Source organism: Trypanosoma cruzi, genomic scaffold, assembly GCF_000209065.1.
Source record: "Trypanosoma cruzi strain CL Brener 1047053516723 genomic scaffold, whole genome shotgun sequence".
In the NCBI taxonomy this organism is placed as follows: domain Eukaryota; phylum Euglenozoa; class Kinetoplastea; order Trypanosomatida; family Trypanosomatidae; genus Trypanosoma; species Trypanosoma cruzi.
Genome location: NW_001849576.1, coordinates 368,925 through 385,603, shown reverse-complemented (window position 1 = coordinate 385,603; position 16,679 = coordinate 368,925). Strand labels below are relative to the sequence as shown.

General features: G+C 54.3%; 4 protein-coding genes and 2 pseudogenes across 4 annotated transcripts, besides 7 other annotated features; all 6 read left to right on the top strand.

The window, feature by feature from the left end:
• Positions 1-9,997: part of a sequence feature (areas not merged during assembly with more than two copies in the genome that could not be assigned to a particular haplotype) that runs on past the window's edge.
• Positions 268-4,427: a mobile genetic element.
• Positions 270-446: a mobile genetic element.
• Positions 4,187-4,407: a mobile genetic element.
• Tc00.1047053508221.76 (uncharacterized protein) lies at positions 5,475-5,861 on the top strand (the record flags this gene model as incomplete). The annotated part of the gene is made up of 1 exon (XM_816910.1): positions 5,475-5,861. The coding sequence occupies one exon, from the start codon at positions 5,475-5,477 to the stop codon at positions 5,859-5,861; it is 387 nt and encodes a 128-aa protein (XP_822003.1).
• Positions 6,083-7,933, top strand: Tc00.1047053508221.64 (annotated as a pseudogene).
• On the top strand, positions 8,251-9,186 carry Tc00.1047053508221.52 (uncharacterized protein; the record flags this gene model as incomplete). The annotated part of the gene is made up of 1 exon (XM_816908.1): positions 8,251-9,186. The coding sequence occupies one exon, from the start codon at positions 8,251-8,253 to the stop codon at positions 9,184-9,186; it is 936 nt and encodes a 311-aa protein (XP_822001.1).
• On the top strand, positions 9,844-10,512 carry Tc00.1047053508221.40 (mucin TcMUCII, putative; the record flags this gene model as incomplete). The annotated part of the gene is made up of 1 exon (XM_816894.1): positions 9,844-10,512. One exon carries the CDS (start codon positions 9,844-9,846, stop codon positions 10,510-10,512), a length of 669 nt encoding a protein of 222 aa, XP_821987.1.
• Positions 9,998-10,772: a sequence feature (heterozygous, non-Esmeraldo-like haplotype).
• Positions 10,773-16,679: a sequence feature (areas not merged during assembly with more than two copies in the genome that could not be assigned to a particular haplotype).
• On the top strand, positions 11,027-12,112 carry Tc00.1047053508221.30 (mucin-associated surface protein (MASP), putative; the record flags this gene model as incomplete). The annotated part of the gene is made up of 1 exon (XM_816893.1): positions 11,027-12,112. The coding sequence occupies one exon, from the start codon at positions 11,027-11,029 to the stop codon at positions 12,110-12,112; it is 1,086 nt and encodes a 361-aa protein (XP_821986.1).
• Positions 13,128-13,148: a sequence feature (AT_rich).
• Positions 14,157-16,661, top strand: Tc00.1047053508221.20 (annotated as a pseudogene).

Here is a 16,679-nt window from a genome sequence, read left to right as displayed (position 1 = left end):
ATTGGAAGAAATAATTGAGGGTAATTGGCGCAGTGCGTTTATGATGAATTATGTTAGGGAGTGTTTTAACGATTTTTATATTTTTGTGTTTTTACGGGGGTTTAGGTCAGGGAACGCCTTTCTTCCGAGGGAATCATTGCGGTCAACAGCGTCGCACCACTACAACTATTTTTTCATTTTATTTTTGTTTTTACTTCTGTGAAGGCTCCGTCGCCCCTGGAGATCTTTGCGGGATGTGGGGGCCGCACAATTTCTCTTTATTTTTATGCGAGTTTGTGAGAAGAATGCCTGCGAGGATGACGGGCTGCTTAAATAAATTTATATACCGATGCAACGGAGATGTCTCTGCGGGATTTCTTCCTCTTTTATCGTACGGTCTTTTGGAAGACCGCGATTGAGGGAGTCAGGGAGCCGACAGCTGTAGGACGAAATTGTTTTTTTCTTTTCTTTATTTTTTTATTTCTTGTTTCATAGCCGTGCCATATTTCTGCATGTTGATGTGAAGTAATGGCAGTGATTTTTTTGCACGGCGACGGTGTGCAGCGACATCGTGGCCCGCGTGTTGGACCTGGTACGCCAGCATAGCGATGCCCAGGTGCAGCTTGCCTTCATTGATGAACACAGGCCGTTGGATGCGGCGGTAACTGTCGCTGCAACCATGACATGTTTGCGATTGATTTCAGCAAAGATTGCCAAGCACTGGGAGGGCTCGACCGTTGCGGGGCACTTTTCGAATCGTTGGGCGTTTCAAGTACCAAATTTCGATGCTCAAGTGCTCCTGCCCATCGTGTGGGGGCGGCCTGGGTGTTGGGGGCAAGCAAGGGCTCGTCATTGAGGAAAGGCAGATATTAAACTCGGACTACACCCATGCCGTTGCGGACGTACAGAATTGGACTGCTCAGATTTACTTTCAGACGGAAGAGGCACCCACCTCTCGGAGAGGGCCGCCAGATGGCCCCACGCATGCACGGCGATGGCGGAAACACACAGAGAAATCAACCGCATCGTTTGATGGCCTGGGGCGTGTCAGCATCCGCGCTTCCCCAACCCAATCTTGCGGGGGAGAGACGGCGGGTCAACACTCAGAATTCTCAGGGCAATTCGGGAAAATACATTTTTCTTTTTTTTTTGCCGTCGCCTCCCCACCATCCCCTTGGAAGAGGATTCCGGTTTGGAAGGTCGGGTGATGCATTTTCTTGCATTGGAGGTCACCATCTGGGCTCCGCGTGTGTGGAATGAGGGCATCTTCGAAGTCGTCGTTGGTCCCCGGAGCGCATACAGTTATAAGTATTGGCACCAGGCGGATGCTCAGGTTCAGCCAGCCTTTGACGGTTTGGTATCGTGCAGGCGCGCGTTGGAGACAGTGGGGGGTCCCGCCGATCGTTTCATTGATTTATTTAGGGCCCCACTGCAGACCTTCCAGTTGCAGATGATAACTACTGAGTCCAGCGTCCCGATCTCCGAGCTGCGCGCCCGCCTACGCACGCAACAGCAACGATCGTTGCGATGCCGATTCTGACGTATTTATTGACGCGACGCATTCACGTGCAACGTCGGAGACGCAACCAGAGGAAGTTACTCGCAGCGCCGATGCTCCACCCGATGTTTTGAATTGCCCGACGCAATCGTCGGGAAGGTCGACGGAGCTTATCTGTAAACGACGCTCGACTGTGGTACGACGAAACACCGACATCCTCGCTTTAGGCCAGTTATATGAGGAGGGCGAACGAGGTCGCTCGAGAGATGTGGGAGCCGTCAAAGTGGGAGCGGAGAATGTCCCTAGCGGGGCGATTCACAACCTTATGCCGCACGCACGAACGGTCGATCAACGAGGAGAGCTGTGCGGTCTTTTAGATGGGCATCGGAGTGGCGCCATCGACCCGACTGCAGTACGCCAGGATGCTGCGGTCCATGTTTGAAATGAATCGAACCCCGCTGGACATGATGATTCTTGGGTTACAAAAGGTTGCGGCGCGATCGGAGACGAAGCAAGCGCGCCCCTTGACAGAGGAAGAGATGAATCAAGTAATCCGCAGCCGGACCGATTGGAGGGAACGTGTTGTCTTACGACTTGCGTGGATAACGGCGAGTCGTTGGTCCGAGATTGTGGCCTTGACACCCAACAATTTCACACTGGAGCCGGACGGGACCTTAATTTTGGATTGGTCCGTGGCGCCGAAGATGGCGAGGGCGGATCCCCACCGCCCCTCGCGGTTCGTCAGGATCCGAGAGGCAGGGCGCTTTCGACACTATAAAGCTATGCAGGACACTTCAAGAAAACGAAAAGCTTACGAATATTACTAATGCCCAAGTCGAACGAGCTTTGGCTCCTTGGGATGCCACGGCGCATTCCATAAAACACGGTGCGTTGAGGCACGCTGCTCAAATCGTGGAGACATACAATTTGGATCCACACGTGATCTCGCAGTTGGCGAAGCACGTCGACCCGTTCGACCTTCCCCAGAATACTGTTCGATATTTGTGGATGTACACCACAATGCTGACCCAGTTGTCGGCGCTGGTCGCATTGATGTGAAGGGAGACACTGCTGAAGGGCAGGAACCCTGGCTGAGAGCGGAGGAGCGTTTTTTTCTATGATTTTTATCACAATCATGCTGCTACAATAACGAGACGCGCCACAAGGACGCGTCTGGCCACTCCACAAGAGGAACACGCTATCCCGCTGCAGCAAGTCAACGTGCCCGTATTGAACCTAGAGTGGATTAAAACTCGGTTGAACCCGGCTACCTTGGAGAGGTTCATGCAAGTTTGGGGACTCGTGGGGCGGTCCCCTTTACCTCCGTCTTCCTCCGGTAAAGCGTGCGAAGGCTCACGGAGGATTCCAACCGCTGACGCGAGATTGTTACGAAAAGCAGGAATTATCGAGGACGCTTCGTCCACAATAACAGGCGGATGGATAATACCTTTCTCGGTTGTGGAGGAGAAAACCACCGGTTCACGACGACGATGGATCGCGTGGCCACGCGACAAGAACAGAGACGACCCTTACGAGGCTAATGTTCCTCTTTTACACATTTCCCATTATTTGCCGCCTGTGATGGCTGAGGCCGCTTCCTGCCTGGAATTAAAGGCATCCCTTTTTCAAGTCCCTTTACCGCGGGGACTCGGCATCTCTTTCGATGCCACGTGGTGGACGGCACGCTGGTGGAGCTCACACGGCTCCCGATGGGATACAAGGCCGGCCCAGAAATTCTCCGGATTATTACTTCGGCAATCGCGGCGGTGACGACGGTGGTTCACCCCCTCTGGGCTGCACCTCCATCGGTGCGTATCGACGTATGGATCGATAATATACGCATTGCAGGGTTGAAAAGCGATGTGACATTGTGGGAAGCCCAAGTGCTTCGTAATGCGGACAGTTGTCACGCATCCTTGGGGGATGAACGCGAATCGGGCGCCACGCATTACAACTTCCTGGGGGTGCAGTTTGATCACACTCACCGGGCGGTATTCCTGAGTGAAAAGTTTGTCCGGTCTGTACGCGCCATGCCGTCGCTTAATTCTTTAACCATCGCGGAAATGGAGGTTATGGCGTCACGCTTTTTGTACGCGGCTGCCATTTTGGGCACGCGTTTATGCGAATACTACTTTTTCATCAAGGCAGTGCAACAAAGATTATCCGCACTTAACCGGGGAATTGTGCAGGAGACATCCCCGGCGAACTTACCGCCGTCAGCGGTTGGCTTGGGCGAGAGATTGCGACACATCATCGAGAATATAATCGCAAGCGAATCATCAAGCCCACCGAGAAAGCATCGGCTGCCATCATCACGGATGCGTCGCTCCATGGATGGGGAGCCGTTTTTATTCCAGACTCCGGCGACGTTAAAATTGCCGGGGGGAAATGGGAGAGGAAACCTTTTCTTATCGTGCAGGCCGAGGCGCGCGGTACGCTTAGCCTTGTCGGCTTTTTCCGCCATCTTGCCATCCACCATGGACGTTTGGGTGGACAACACTTCGCTGCAAGGAGCGGCGAATAAAGGCAGCTCAAAATCGCACGCCATGACATGGGAGCTGCAACGGATATATGAGTTTTTGGACTCTCGCGGAATACAGGCAACTTTTGCCTACGTGCGGTCTGCAGAAAACCCCGCAGACGGCATATCACGCGGTCGTGTTTTTACACTTTAGGACTTGGCGAAGGGATGGAACTTGCGAAGGGTGAGCGGCAGGGTCTTGTGGTTGGAGGACCCCAAAGTCTGCCACTTCGTAAGTAATAATATTTCAATCCTAACTGAGGACAAAGGACCATGCTAGTGGTCCACAGAATTCTATATATTGAATGAAAAGAAAACATTGAAGCAATTAACTAACGAACCTTTTTTCCTAACTTGTTTGGTTTCCATAGATAATTTCAGGATCCGGCCAGCTGCCCGGAAGATTATTCGGTTGTAAGAATGGTGTTTTGACCTCTGCGCACGGTAACGCTCTTGCCGAGGAGACTGTCCCTGCTGCTCTGTAACTGCATGCGGATCGTCTGCTCGTGCAGCCACTGGAGGGTCCTTTGATTGTGTCCTCATTTGCCACGGGCAGCGTTTGCAGTTGGTTCACGGTGCCTTCTGGGCATCGTTCCACTGGTGTTGTCAATGATAAATCGTTGCAGTGCGTGGCAGGGCGCTGTCGGTGGTGGTGGACTCGACGACTGCCGCGATGTCTGCGAGGAAGCACCATGACTGCGACGACATTGATGGCATGGAGCTGCAGGATGGCGATGGGGACGGGAGGACGCTGGAGTCGCACTTATCACAACGCCACGCGAGGGATGAGTGAATGGCGCCGATTGTGGGGTGCCGGCTGCTGCAGAGGAAGTGCTCCGCACCGAACATGAGTGAATATTCCCACATGCTCTGTGCATTGGGCGTTTCTGCCAGACGCTGCACTTTGGATCGGTATTCCAGTGGTTGGTGTGTAGACGGAGTATCCATGAAAGCTTAGCCAAACGTCCGATGGACAGTTGCCCCATCACTGATCCCGCACTGGATGTGGGGGATGTTGAGGCTGTTATCTGTAGGGAGAATGTTTGTCTGCGATGCCTGGGGATGAGCCCTCTTCGTGGTGTCTGGACACGCCTCCCAACAACACGACGGATGCGAGGGACCCGGAGGAGACATATTTCAGTGCTGCCATGCATGCGGCATTGAGGTGCCTCGGCATGCGGGTGCGTCTGAGAGTGACTGAAGAGGGTAAAGTCCGTTGGTCCCATGCACGGACGGAGCGACGATTGTGTGGGTTGCTCCGCCCTACGATGAGGGAATGTTAGTTGCCGTGACCACGCGCAGGTGTGCACGATATCCGCCAACAGCGGCAGGCTGCTTCCAGTGTTTCCGTGGGACGACGAGGAGAGAGCGTGTGGAACAGGACGGTCTCACCGGCATCTACTGAACAAGGATTGCCAGGGGCACCCGTCCCCGTTGCGGAGAGCATTGAGACCGGCTGCGGCACACCACCGAAGGATGTCGACACGGCTGCTCCTCAGAAGCATCCGTCGCCAGAGGAGAAGTGGCTCCAGACGGGATGCCCCGACAGACCGCGAGAAGCTTCTCTCGGCGGCAGGGACCGAAGCAGCGAGAAGGACGGCAAGTAGGACACGCGTCCGACTCCCGGTGATGACACTGTTGCTGCTGCTTGTCCCTGTCCGCTGCTTCTTCTGCTTGCCTCTACTGCCGCCGTGCCAACACTCTATGGATTGCGGTTTGGACGGCGTTGCGCTGCGAGGCGACTGCGCTTCCTCCTGCGTGGCCCGCGCTCAGCATTGGATTTCCAATAGAAAAACATCTATTTCAATGGGTGCCGTTCTCCATATGCATGTGCTGTGTCAACTCCGTTTGACTTTTATTTGAGATTGGTTGTATTTCCTATGCACACTGCTCCTTTCGTGTTGGTCGCCGATGTTGGGCCACCGTATGGTGGTATGGCATTGCTTGTGTGTTTGTTAGATTTTCTGAGACGCAAATACACACAGAACGATGCGAGTGGAATGTGCGCACACAAGACACACACACGCACATCCAAGCACATTGTCTGTGTGAATTGTGCTTGACATATTATGTGGGGCGGGTTGGTGCGAGCAAGGCCGTCGGAAGAGGGGCAGCTGCGTGAGCCCAGCAATGGTGTTCGTGGTTGTGTGCGGGATCATATGTTCCATCAGATGTTTGACGCCGTTCATGGATCGTTTAAAGTTTTTTCTGCGATGCCCATGCTGCGTCTGTGCTGAGCTGCTCACTGCGTCTTCATGACCTCATGGAGCACGGCGTGACGCTGCTCGAGGACCTCATGACGCAGCGGCAGCTGATTATGAGTAGCCCTGCGCCCTACTTTTTTGCCGTGGAGGATGCGTCTGTGAGCCGTGTGGTTGAGGATTGGATGGCAACGGTCCCGCACAGGGATGCACACATCTTTTCGCTGGGGTACACCCCGCATCGCAGTCCTCAGCAACTCGAGTGGGCTCGGATAGCGCCGAGGGCGATGTGTTTCAAGGTCATTATGTTAGACTTCGCCGCCCCTGAGGTGCTGGTTTTCCACCTCAGCATGCAGAATGGTTTCCCTCAGCTGCTGTTGCCTCCGAATTGAGAATCCGTTGTGGACGTTGCGGCGTCACGTCTTGTGGCGGCTATTCACGCCATGAACAACGGTGTGCCTGTCATTTGCCAAAAAAAAAAAAAAAAAGAGGCAGCATCTGCCATGGGTTTGCCGGGACCTTTTTTGAGGGCTTGCCAGGCAATACCACGACGAGCCGGATTTCACTTAGGGGCGCCGACAGCCGCGGCAACCCGGTGCGGATCATCGTTGATTGGGGCTGTGTCACGGTGACGCCGCTGATGCACCAACGCACATGTCGGTGTCTGCTTGATGACCTGATGCCGCTGGAGAATAAAGTGCATGAGCAGACCTGTAGGAATCGTCTGGGTGAGGACTCGAAGCGGCAGTTATTGATGAGGAAGATGTGTACTGGTGCTTGTGCCGTCATTGATTCCTTGCGCAGTGCGTGTAGGAGCTTTCGGTGGCGCTGAAAAAACTCCACGCGTATCACCCGGGATTGGCGCAGGACGTGGAGCCGAAGGCCAAGCTTGCGGAGTTGGGGAGTGCGGTGCGGGCTCCGCCGGAGTTTCGGGAGAGGCAAGCCAGACTGTCGCTGCACATCGATGTTTGCGCGAGGCTTGTGGCACAGTACTGGGAGAAGCGACTGGCGGAGGTGCGGGAGGTGGAACAAGACATCGCCGTTGGGCACAAACCCCTCAGGAAAAACCTGGATGGCGTGCGGCGCCTGACGAGGGATGCGGCGATGCCCCGGCCAGTGCGACTGCGTCTTCTCCTGTTGCTTGTGACTGCGAGCAGTACCGAAGAGTTGACGGAGGCCAAGAAGCAGCAGCTGATCCGAGACGGTGGACTGACGCCCGACGCCCATTTGTTTGCGAGCCTTGAGCATTTGACGAGGAGGGCCGGGAGCGTGCAACGATACAGCACGGCGTCGGCGCAGAGCGGACGGAGCACGAGTGCCTCTGCGAGCAACGCCGCGACGGACGAGGATCCGTTTCTGAAGCAGAGCTGCATGATTATGGAGACGGGCAGGAAGAGGACGCTGCGGGTTGGGCTTTCGTTGGCATCGATGCAGCGCGACCATGTGATAGGGCCAAATGGCGCGAGTGGTGGCCATAACAGTGGAGCAGCAGGAAAAAACGCCGGGCCATTTCAAGGGTGTGGTGGCAAAGAGGAGAATCATCCTGATCTGGGTGGCGGTGGTGGTAGGACGATTGCCCTCACAACTCCTCAGCGCATTCTGCTGCTTGTTTTGGGTGGTGTGGCCTGCAGCGAGAGGCGCTCGGTCCATGAGATATCCAAAAGGTATGGCCGTGAGGTGGTCATTGGGGAGCCTCGCTGCCGCGTCCTGAGTCTTTTGTGTGCAGGGAATTGGCATCCTACGGCACTGTGACTCACGGGCAAGACACGCACAGGAATGCATCGAGGACCAAAGAGTGGGAAATATACAAACACACACGATTGCGGGTGTCTGTGGGGATTGTGTGCGCTTGTGTCTGCATTCCCTTCCTCTCCTTGAAGCGTTTCATACGATGCGCGCGTGTATGTTTCAACGGCTGCGCTGCTTGCCTTTTGCCTTTGTTTTTCTTTTGCGTGTGCGGTTGCAAGTCATTTCCATGCAACTAAGAAGGCGGATAAAAATGGAAAGACATTTGTGGAGCATGCACCCACGGCTTCAGTTTTCTTCCACTGATGCTGACCTTTTTTGCCAGGGCATTTGTGCACGCTTTTCCCTCCAATGTTTATTTTTTTTTCGGCACAGGAGGCAACGGGCGGGCATTCGTGAGTGCTGCGGCGGGATTTTGTTGCCCTCGCCGGGACGCGCTTAACGGCGGCAGCTCCATGACTTTGTGCACAAAAGGAATGGAACGTTCTTTGGATTCTCACCGCAGGCGCATGTCGTGGACGGCCGAAAAGGAGTGTGTGCCCGGTGTTGTTCATAGCTCCAAGGAAAAGATGGTGTTGGATGGTGCACGACGAGTGGATGTGGATTGTGTCGACCGTGCATCGCAGGTGTATCCGCTGGAGGCATTGCGGGCGGCCGTGAACAAATGCGAGTACAATACATTTAGAGGAAAGAACATTTTTAATTGGCTTCTCAGACGGAATCCAATGTACACAGGCAATGGGTTTACCGCGAGGAGTGGCAGGAGGGGACGCACGACGAGGACGCCACCAGCACCGCCATTTATTTCCGTCGCCGTGAGACCACAACGCAGCCCGCGCCAACACACGCCTTGCGGATTTTCCGGGGTGGCATGCACTGTTCTGTTTGGCGTCTTTGTTTCCCCATCCCCGAGCGTCGGTGCAGACTCCCTCGTCGGTGCACGTTCCTATCGATTACGGGCACACCCATTGATTGATGCGGCCGACACCCCAGCCCATTGCTGGTGCTTCTGGCATGACTGCCGCACCGCCCCCAGCAGCTGGTGCAGTGGGACTGGGGGACGAGAACACGGCAGACCAATTTCAATCAGATGGTGCTGGAAGCCCTGTCAGCGTCTCGCCGACCCCAGCGACCCACCCACACCACCAGCGAGCACAGAAATCGACGGGACAGGGAAGGCATTGACGGAGTGTCAGGACACCAGTTGTCTTTTAACATCACTCCTAGTCAAGCAACCGTAAGAATTGACGACAACATCATTCACCAGCAATGAAAAGGAACAGTTACGTCAGCACCGGCAGCGACAACAGCACCGCTGTCTCCCACACCACCTCCCATCCTTTGCATCTTTTTTTTACGTGTGCGGCTGTTGTTGCTGTGGTTCCCACACCTGCATGAAGTGGTGTGCGCTGAGTATGAACGACGGCCAAAGAAAAATGAATTGTTTTTGTGATGGATATTGGCTGCACTTCCCGTGGACCAACAATCCACGTGGTGTGCGGGGATCATTCCTTTTTAAATTGTTACTTTGCTTTTGTGCTGCTGTGTGCGCTGCACCTCCTCTTGTGTGTGTGCGTACCCTTCATGAGGGGTGCCGACACGACGGACCGCTCTCGCCGTATGTGCATGCGGTGGAGCCTTGTGTGCCGCTCCTGTTTGCTTCTCCCTCCTCCATCAGTGTGTTGGTGTTGCGGCAGGGCTGTGTGTGTGTGCCTGCTGCCGTGGATTGGAGTGTGTGTCGTGCGTGGTGTGCGGCGTACGGTGCATGCCTGGCTGCTGCCCTCTCCTCATGTGGTGTGCCCTCTGTGTGTGTCTGCCGCACCTCTCGTCTCCCCTGTTGCTCTCCATGTCCCTCACTGTGCAGATCAGCTCCACACCACTGAACGACCACACTCACGATGATGATGATGTGCCGTCTGCTGTGCGCCCTGTTGGTGCTCTCCCTGTGCTGCCGCCCGTACGTGTGTGCGGTAGGCACTGTCCCGACTGAACCTCAAACTGAGGGAAACGACGCCGGCCTGCCGTCCACTACATCTGGGACTAAGCCTAATTCTCAGGATTCCGCCGAAGCAAGTCCATTGCTCTCTTCAGAAACAAAAACTAGTCTGGATCCGAAAGCTGACGTTGATGCGAAGGGGAAGGACACCAGTCCGCCGTCCGCTACAGCGGATGGAGCACTTCGGAGCACCGTTGAGTCAGGGTCGTTAGGCCAGGAGTCCAGTACGGCGCAGGAAAACGCCGCCAGTTCATTGCCCCCTGCACCACCCACTGGGCCTAGCAAGAAAACTGAGACGGATCCGCCGGACGAAAATAATTCTAAAAATACCATGACGCTTGAGGATCCTTCCAAGACGACCACCACGACCACTACAACAAAAGCACCAACCACGACCACCACCACTGCGCCAGAGGCACCAAGTGCTACGACTACAGAGGCGCCAACCACGACGACCACCCGCGCACCGTCACGTCTTCGCGAAGTTCACGGCAGCCTCAGCAGCTCTGCGTGGGTGTGTGCTCCGCTGCTGCTCGCCGCATCCGCGCTGGCGTACACCACTCTGGGCTGAAGAATTGTATGCGGGCCGTGCGTACCAGCACTCAACCGCGGGGATTTGTGCGCGTCCACTGTGGTCCGATGTAAATAAATAATAGAAAATAATGATTGTGTGTTTTGCTTCACTTGCTTCCGCTGCCCTGCTGCGTGCTCCTTGCTGCTCCCTGTATCCGTCACTTTGAACGCATCCCGTAGGCAGTCATATGCACGACAGGCATACAACTGTTTGCGTGGAATCACATTTGAGGATGGGTGCGTGCGCACTGGCGCCATACTGTGCAGTTTCTTTTTTGTTTTCTTTGCTTGCGTTTTTTTAATTTTTTTGTTTTTTCTGTTTACTTGCTGCGGAGCTGTGTGTGTTCGTTTTTTGCCTTTTTACTAATTCCAACTGCCTCAAGGTGTATGCGCAGCTTCTGCTGGGCGGTTGCTGTTTGACTCTTGTGTTACTTGTTTTTCACTCCTTGCTTTCACTCTGCGTTGACGTGTTGTTATTTTGTGCTGAAGGCTGCACGCAAGTGACAGGAGTGATGGCGATGATGATGACTGGCCGTGTGCTGCTGGTGTGTGCCCTCTGCGTGCTGTGGTGCGGTGTCTGGTTGTGTGATGCGGCGGTGGTGGGATCTGCTGCTGGGGGTGCTGGGGGTGAGAGTGCTGGTAAAGGTGCGGTGGAGACTACTGAAACTTCAGCGCCAGGACCAGACACATCAGATTCATCAATAGATGAATCCAAGGTTAATCAATCACCAGAAAAGTCTGCAGTAAAATCTTTGGAAGTAAAAGAAGATGCTGGCCAAGAGGATGTTGTTGCTGGAGTGGGGGGTGAAACAAATAAGAACACTTCAGGGCGTTTAGAAAAAACTGTGATAAACGATCCAGGAAAAGAAATTACAGAACCGCCATTACAAGACGTAGGACAAGAAGAAATACAGCTGCCAAAATCGCAAGTGAATTTGCCACAGCAACCGCAGCCACCACTGCAACAGTTACAACCGCAGCCGCAGCCGCAGCCACACACTCCTGCTTCAGAAGAGGGTAAAGGTGTTGGCGAGAACAGTAAGGGTGGAACAGGTCAGCCACCATTGGGAGTACAAGATAAAGGAAACGAGGATTCAAAAGCCCTCATGAAAGAAGACTCGTTAAAGAGTCCAGGTGAGGAATCAGAAAACAGTGAACAGTTCCAAACGACAGTGCCAAACACAGTAACGGCGGAGCACAAAACCCAAAATGGAATGTTAACTCCGGAACAAAAGACGAATGGAAGCCAAAGCACGGATACATCCACGAACCTACCCGAAACACAAAAGGAAAATAAAGAATATCCTGCCTCCACGGAAGGTACGGCGCAGAGTACATCAACTGGCAGTCAAGAACAAGAATCTGAGCCATCTACAAGCGAAGAGCCTTCCCCTTTTGAGGAGGAACAATCCATAGGGACGAACACAACTGAGGATGCTCGAACACCGGATGCTGCGACGACAGAAAAACGCCAAACCGGCGATAATGAAAAGGTTGGCGACAGTGACGGCAGCACCGCGGTCTCCCACACCACCTCCCCTCTTTTGCTTCTTCTTGTTGTTGCGTGTGCGGCTGCTGCTGCGGTGGTGGCCGCGTGAGAGTGAGGGGAGAGAGCCGTGCACCGCCCGCACACACACTCGTCCTTCTCTCTCTGTGTGTGTGTCCCCCTGCATGGACTCTCGCCCTCACCTCACCCCACGAGACACACACATAATGTGCCCATTGTATATATGCATGCACACCCATGCATGCCCGTTGGTGCTCTCTTTTGCACGACACGCACCGCTGCCGTCCTGCCTGGCTGCATGGGCGGAGCACCGTAACTGTTTCTGTTTTTATTTATTTGGTAAGTGTTTTAGTTTTTTCTTATTGTTTTTTGTCGTTGTAAAAAACCTTTTTTTGCTTTTATCAAACTTCTAATACCCATCCCTTTTCTTTTTTTGCTTTTGGGGCAATCACTGTGGACGTTTTTTTTCTTTTCGACTCTCCCCTCTTTAATTGTTTGTTGCTGCACTCTTCCTGCGAGGGGTGCCGTGTGTTCCCGCCCAACTGCTCCACTCGCACACCCACCGACACGCTCACGACGACGGCCCTGTGCGCCTCGCCTGCTGCACGCATGAGGAGGGGCCGCGACGAACGGCGCGCTGAGGGAGCCGTGACGTGTGGGCGTGCGACGAGGGCCTGTGGGGCGGCGCACACATTTCTTCCCTCTTGTTTTGTTTTCTTTGCGGCCAGGGCTGGCAGACACCCGCAGCGCCACACACACAACCACACCCTGCCGCCGTGTTTTTTCTTTTGCTGCGCTCACTCTCCCGATGGAGTGACGCGACCGCCGTCATGTCTGCGTGCTTCTCTCAGTCCCACACACACGAGTGACTGTGCTCTGCGGGCCGCACTCACACGCCGATGGGAGGGCTGAGGGGAGCAGCAACACGCCGATGACCCCATGAAATGTGAACGATGTGCGGACACACAGAGGGTCGGACGGCTGAAAGACACTTAAATATCTTTTAATTTTCTTTTGCGGGCAAAAAATATATGCAGACAGTTTGGCGTGGCCACACGGCAGCCGGCTGTTTTTTAAATTTGTGTGGAACAGTAATGGACGGTTTCTTTTTTATTTATAATTATTTTGTGTGATGGGGTTTGTGTAAGACGAAGGAAAGGTTTCTTTTTTTTGTTTTAAATAAATCTTGTGTGAATTGCCGCTGCTTGGGCTGCAGTGCAGTCATGAGTTTGAGCGGTCTTCTTGTTGTTGTTTTCGCCACGCACCTCCGCTGTACATTTTAGTTTTTTGCGTCTCTCCACATACTCTGCTTTCTTCTTTGCTTTGTGTTTCTGCAGGCACACACACACAAGATGCACATTGCAGTGGATTTGAATGCTCCTTTTGCAGTGCATGCTGGCAGTTGCGTGTGGCGGCTGTTGTCTTCCTCCGTGGCCATGAGGCGAAGGAAGGAGGGAGAGGGAGTGCGCAGCCCGAATCTCCTTTCCTGCGGGTGTGGAGTACCGCGTGTGACTGCGTTGAGTTGGGCTCCGTGTCCCATTGAAGGCGGGATGGCTGGAAATTTTTTTGCCTTGTCATGGATGGATGAGGGTGCACTTGCGTGTGTGGTGCTGCTGCTGCTCGTCCGTGTGCGCGACGACTGCTGGGAGTGCTGGAGATGTATCTGGCGATGCGGATGCGGTGGTTGTGCTGGTGGATGTGTCGTGTGCTCCGAGTGACGGCGGCCTGAGCTATCGCGTGCGTGTGTGTGTGTGTGTGGAAGAGGTGTTCTGCTGCCGGTGCTGAGGCTCAGTGTGAGAATTATACCTTTAGTGGCTTTGATGTGCGCATGCATGGCAGGAATGGTGAGCTGGGTGCTGTGTGCCATGTGGCCAATGCGGTGCACACATGTAGCAACTGTGCTGCCAGCTGTGCAAGGAAAGAGGAAGGGGCCACCGTTGCCTTCACGATGAATGTGACGACGCATAAATACGCCGGCCCTTATGAATTGTGGTGGCGTCAATTTCCCCTCGATGGAACCATCCATCCGCCTGCACGGAGCGGCGATGCTGACCGGACGGGCATCTGTCAGTTGCCGCCACCCCGTGAAGGGAAGGATGACACAAAATCTGGTGGGACAACTGCGCCGCAAGTGAATGCTGAGCCGTCACGTCAGAACGAGGATTGGCGACAGTCTGCGGCGGCTGACGGACCCAACACCGTCGATCGGAGTCCCGCATCCAACACGGCGACCAAAACGTCCGAGACGAAGCCAGAGTTTGCTTACGTTTGAAATATCAAATATTAATGTGGTTCCGACGCCACCCGAAGGAAGGCCCACGCCTGTCACCGAGCCGAAGGGCAATTCCATTGATGATGCGATGAGTGGTTTAATAAATGTTGAGGTGCCGCAGGGAGTCGATCTATTTGTGGCGCAGACGACGTTGGTGCAGCCGAAGGATGGGATTGTTCCAGTTACGGCGAGGGATTCATTTGTTTCACTCTCTCTCGTCAGTGCTGGTGGAGTAATTGCTGCTTTCGCCGAAGGTTGCATGGATGCCGAATATCAACTTGGTCAATTAATTATGTCCTTTTCTTCTGATCTTGTTGCGGGGTACATCGACTCTGTGTGGAATTGGCCCACTGTTGTTGGTGAGGTCAATAAAAGATACATGGAGGGCACACACTGTGCTTGGTGCAGATGAGAGAGAGGAGAGTTTGGGTGTTGTGCTCCGCCCCACAACAATCACGAAGGGCCACGGAGTTTTTTCTCTTGCGGGAGGCTCTGATGTGTCCTACGAAGGTGGGTGTTGGAGAGAGGGCGGCTTGGAGCCGAAACTGGTTGTGGGTGATGTCACGAATCCCACGGGTGGCAAGCGGAGTGGACGGATCGAGTGGGCTGGCCCCAAACCACTCTCGAAACGGATCTCTTCTGCTTCTCACGAAGGTGAGTGGACGCAGTTCATTTCTTCTGGTGGCGCAGGTGTTGTGCTGGAGGATGGCACGCCTGTGTTTCCTCTGATGGCGAAGAGCGGAAGACGTTTGCTCCATGATCGTGCATTCGACGGACAACGGCAGTGCCTGGGCGCTCGCAGTGGGCATGTATTCTGCGCAATGCCTTAACCCCGCGTCACCGGATGGGAGGGATCACTTCTCATGATTCTTCATTGAGACAATGGCCGGAGGGTGTACGGGTCGCGTGACATGGGGACAGCGTGGACGGAGGCCATCGGGACACTCTCAGTCGTGTGGGTCAACGCACGACCAAGAGCTCCCTGGGACAAAAGCCTGCGTGTGGATGCCCTCATGACCGCGACCATTGAGGAAAGGAGAGTCACACTGTACACTCAGAGAGGGCACACCTCGGGGGAGAAAAGGGCCACTGCGCTCTGCCTTTGGGTCACGGACAACAACCGCACGTTTTCTGTTGGACCGGTTGTCATGGACAATGCTGCGGATTGATGCTCGCCAGCAACCTGCTGCACTCGGATGACAGTTTGCATCTTTTACGACGGAGGGGCAACGGTGAGGGCCGTGTCATTTCACTTTCCCGCCTGACGGAGGAACTGAGTGCAATCAATTCCGTCCTCAGTACTTTGGCGCAAAAGGAAATTTTCTTCTCCAGCTTGTCTAAACCCACGGCGTGTCTGGTGGCAGTGTTTTTCGATGCGGCCAGTGATGACACGTGGAACGACGAGTACCTTTGCCTGCATGCGATGGTGGAGGAACGCAGTGAAGGACAGCGATGGGTTCCGATTCACGGGACTTGAGTCCAGGGCAATATGGCCTGTGAACACTCGGAGTGATAACGTGCGTCATGTATCCTTGAGCCAAAACTTCACACTTGTGGCGTCGGTGACCATCGAAGAGGCTCCGAGTGGTAGCACGCCTCTACTGACTGCGATGCTGGCGATCACTGAGTCCAATCATACCATGGGACTGTCGTACAGCCATAATAAGAAGTGGGAGACGGCGTTCGAAGGCAAGACAACAACACGGAGCAGCAATCGGGAGCCGAGGAAAGAACACCAATTGGCACTCATGCTGCAAGGCAACAGGGCCTCTGTGCATATTGATGGTCGGTCGCTGGGAGAGGAAGAGGTGCTGTTGACAGGCCAGAGGCCACCTGAGGTACTGAGGGTTTGCTTTAACGCGTGTGGTGGGCACGAATCTCATGTGACGGTGACGAACGTCTTTCCGTACAGCCGCCCACTGAATTTCACTGCGATGCGTGCACCCAAGGACAGCGTCCCCGCTCCGACGAGAGAAGCGGCTCCGACACCGCCCGAGAAGATTCGAGTATTTGACAGCGTCAGAGGGCACGTTGCTGGGGATATTACCGAAGAGAAATGAATGGGCGCGACGCCCTGGAAACGAATCCCTACTACAAACAGTCACCTCACAGGGTCTGGAGCGGCGTGAGTCCCGACGACCACCTCGCCTCTCTCAACGAAGTGAAATTGACACTGCGTGATTTAGGCGGTAACAACACCGTGCGTGTGTGCGTGTCTTGTGTGTTGCTGCTTCTTCTGGGATTGTATTTGGGTTGTGGCAGTCTTCTGAGCCACAGTGTGTGGATCCGCGGCTCCTCACCTAGAATACATGCCGCATTGCCCGCCTTTTTAATTATCTTTTATTTCTTCAATGTTTTTACTTTTTAATTTTTTTTCACTGTAGTT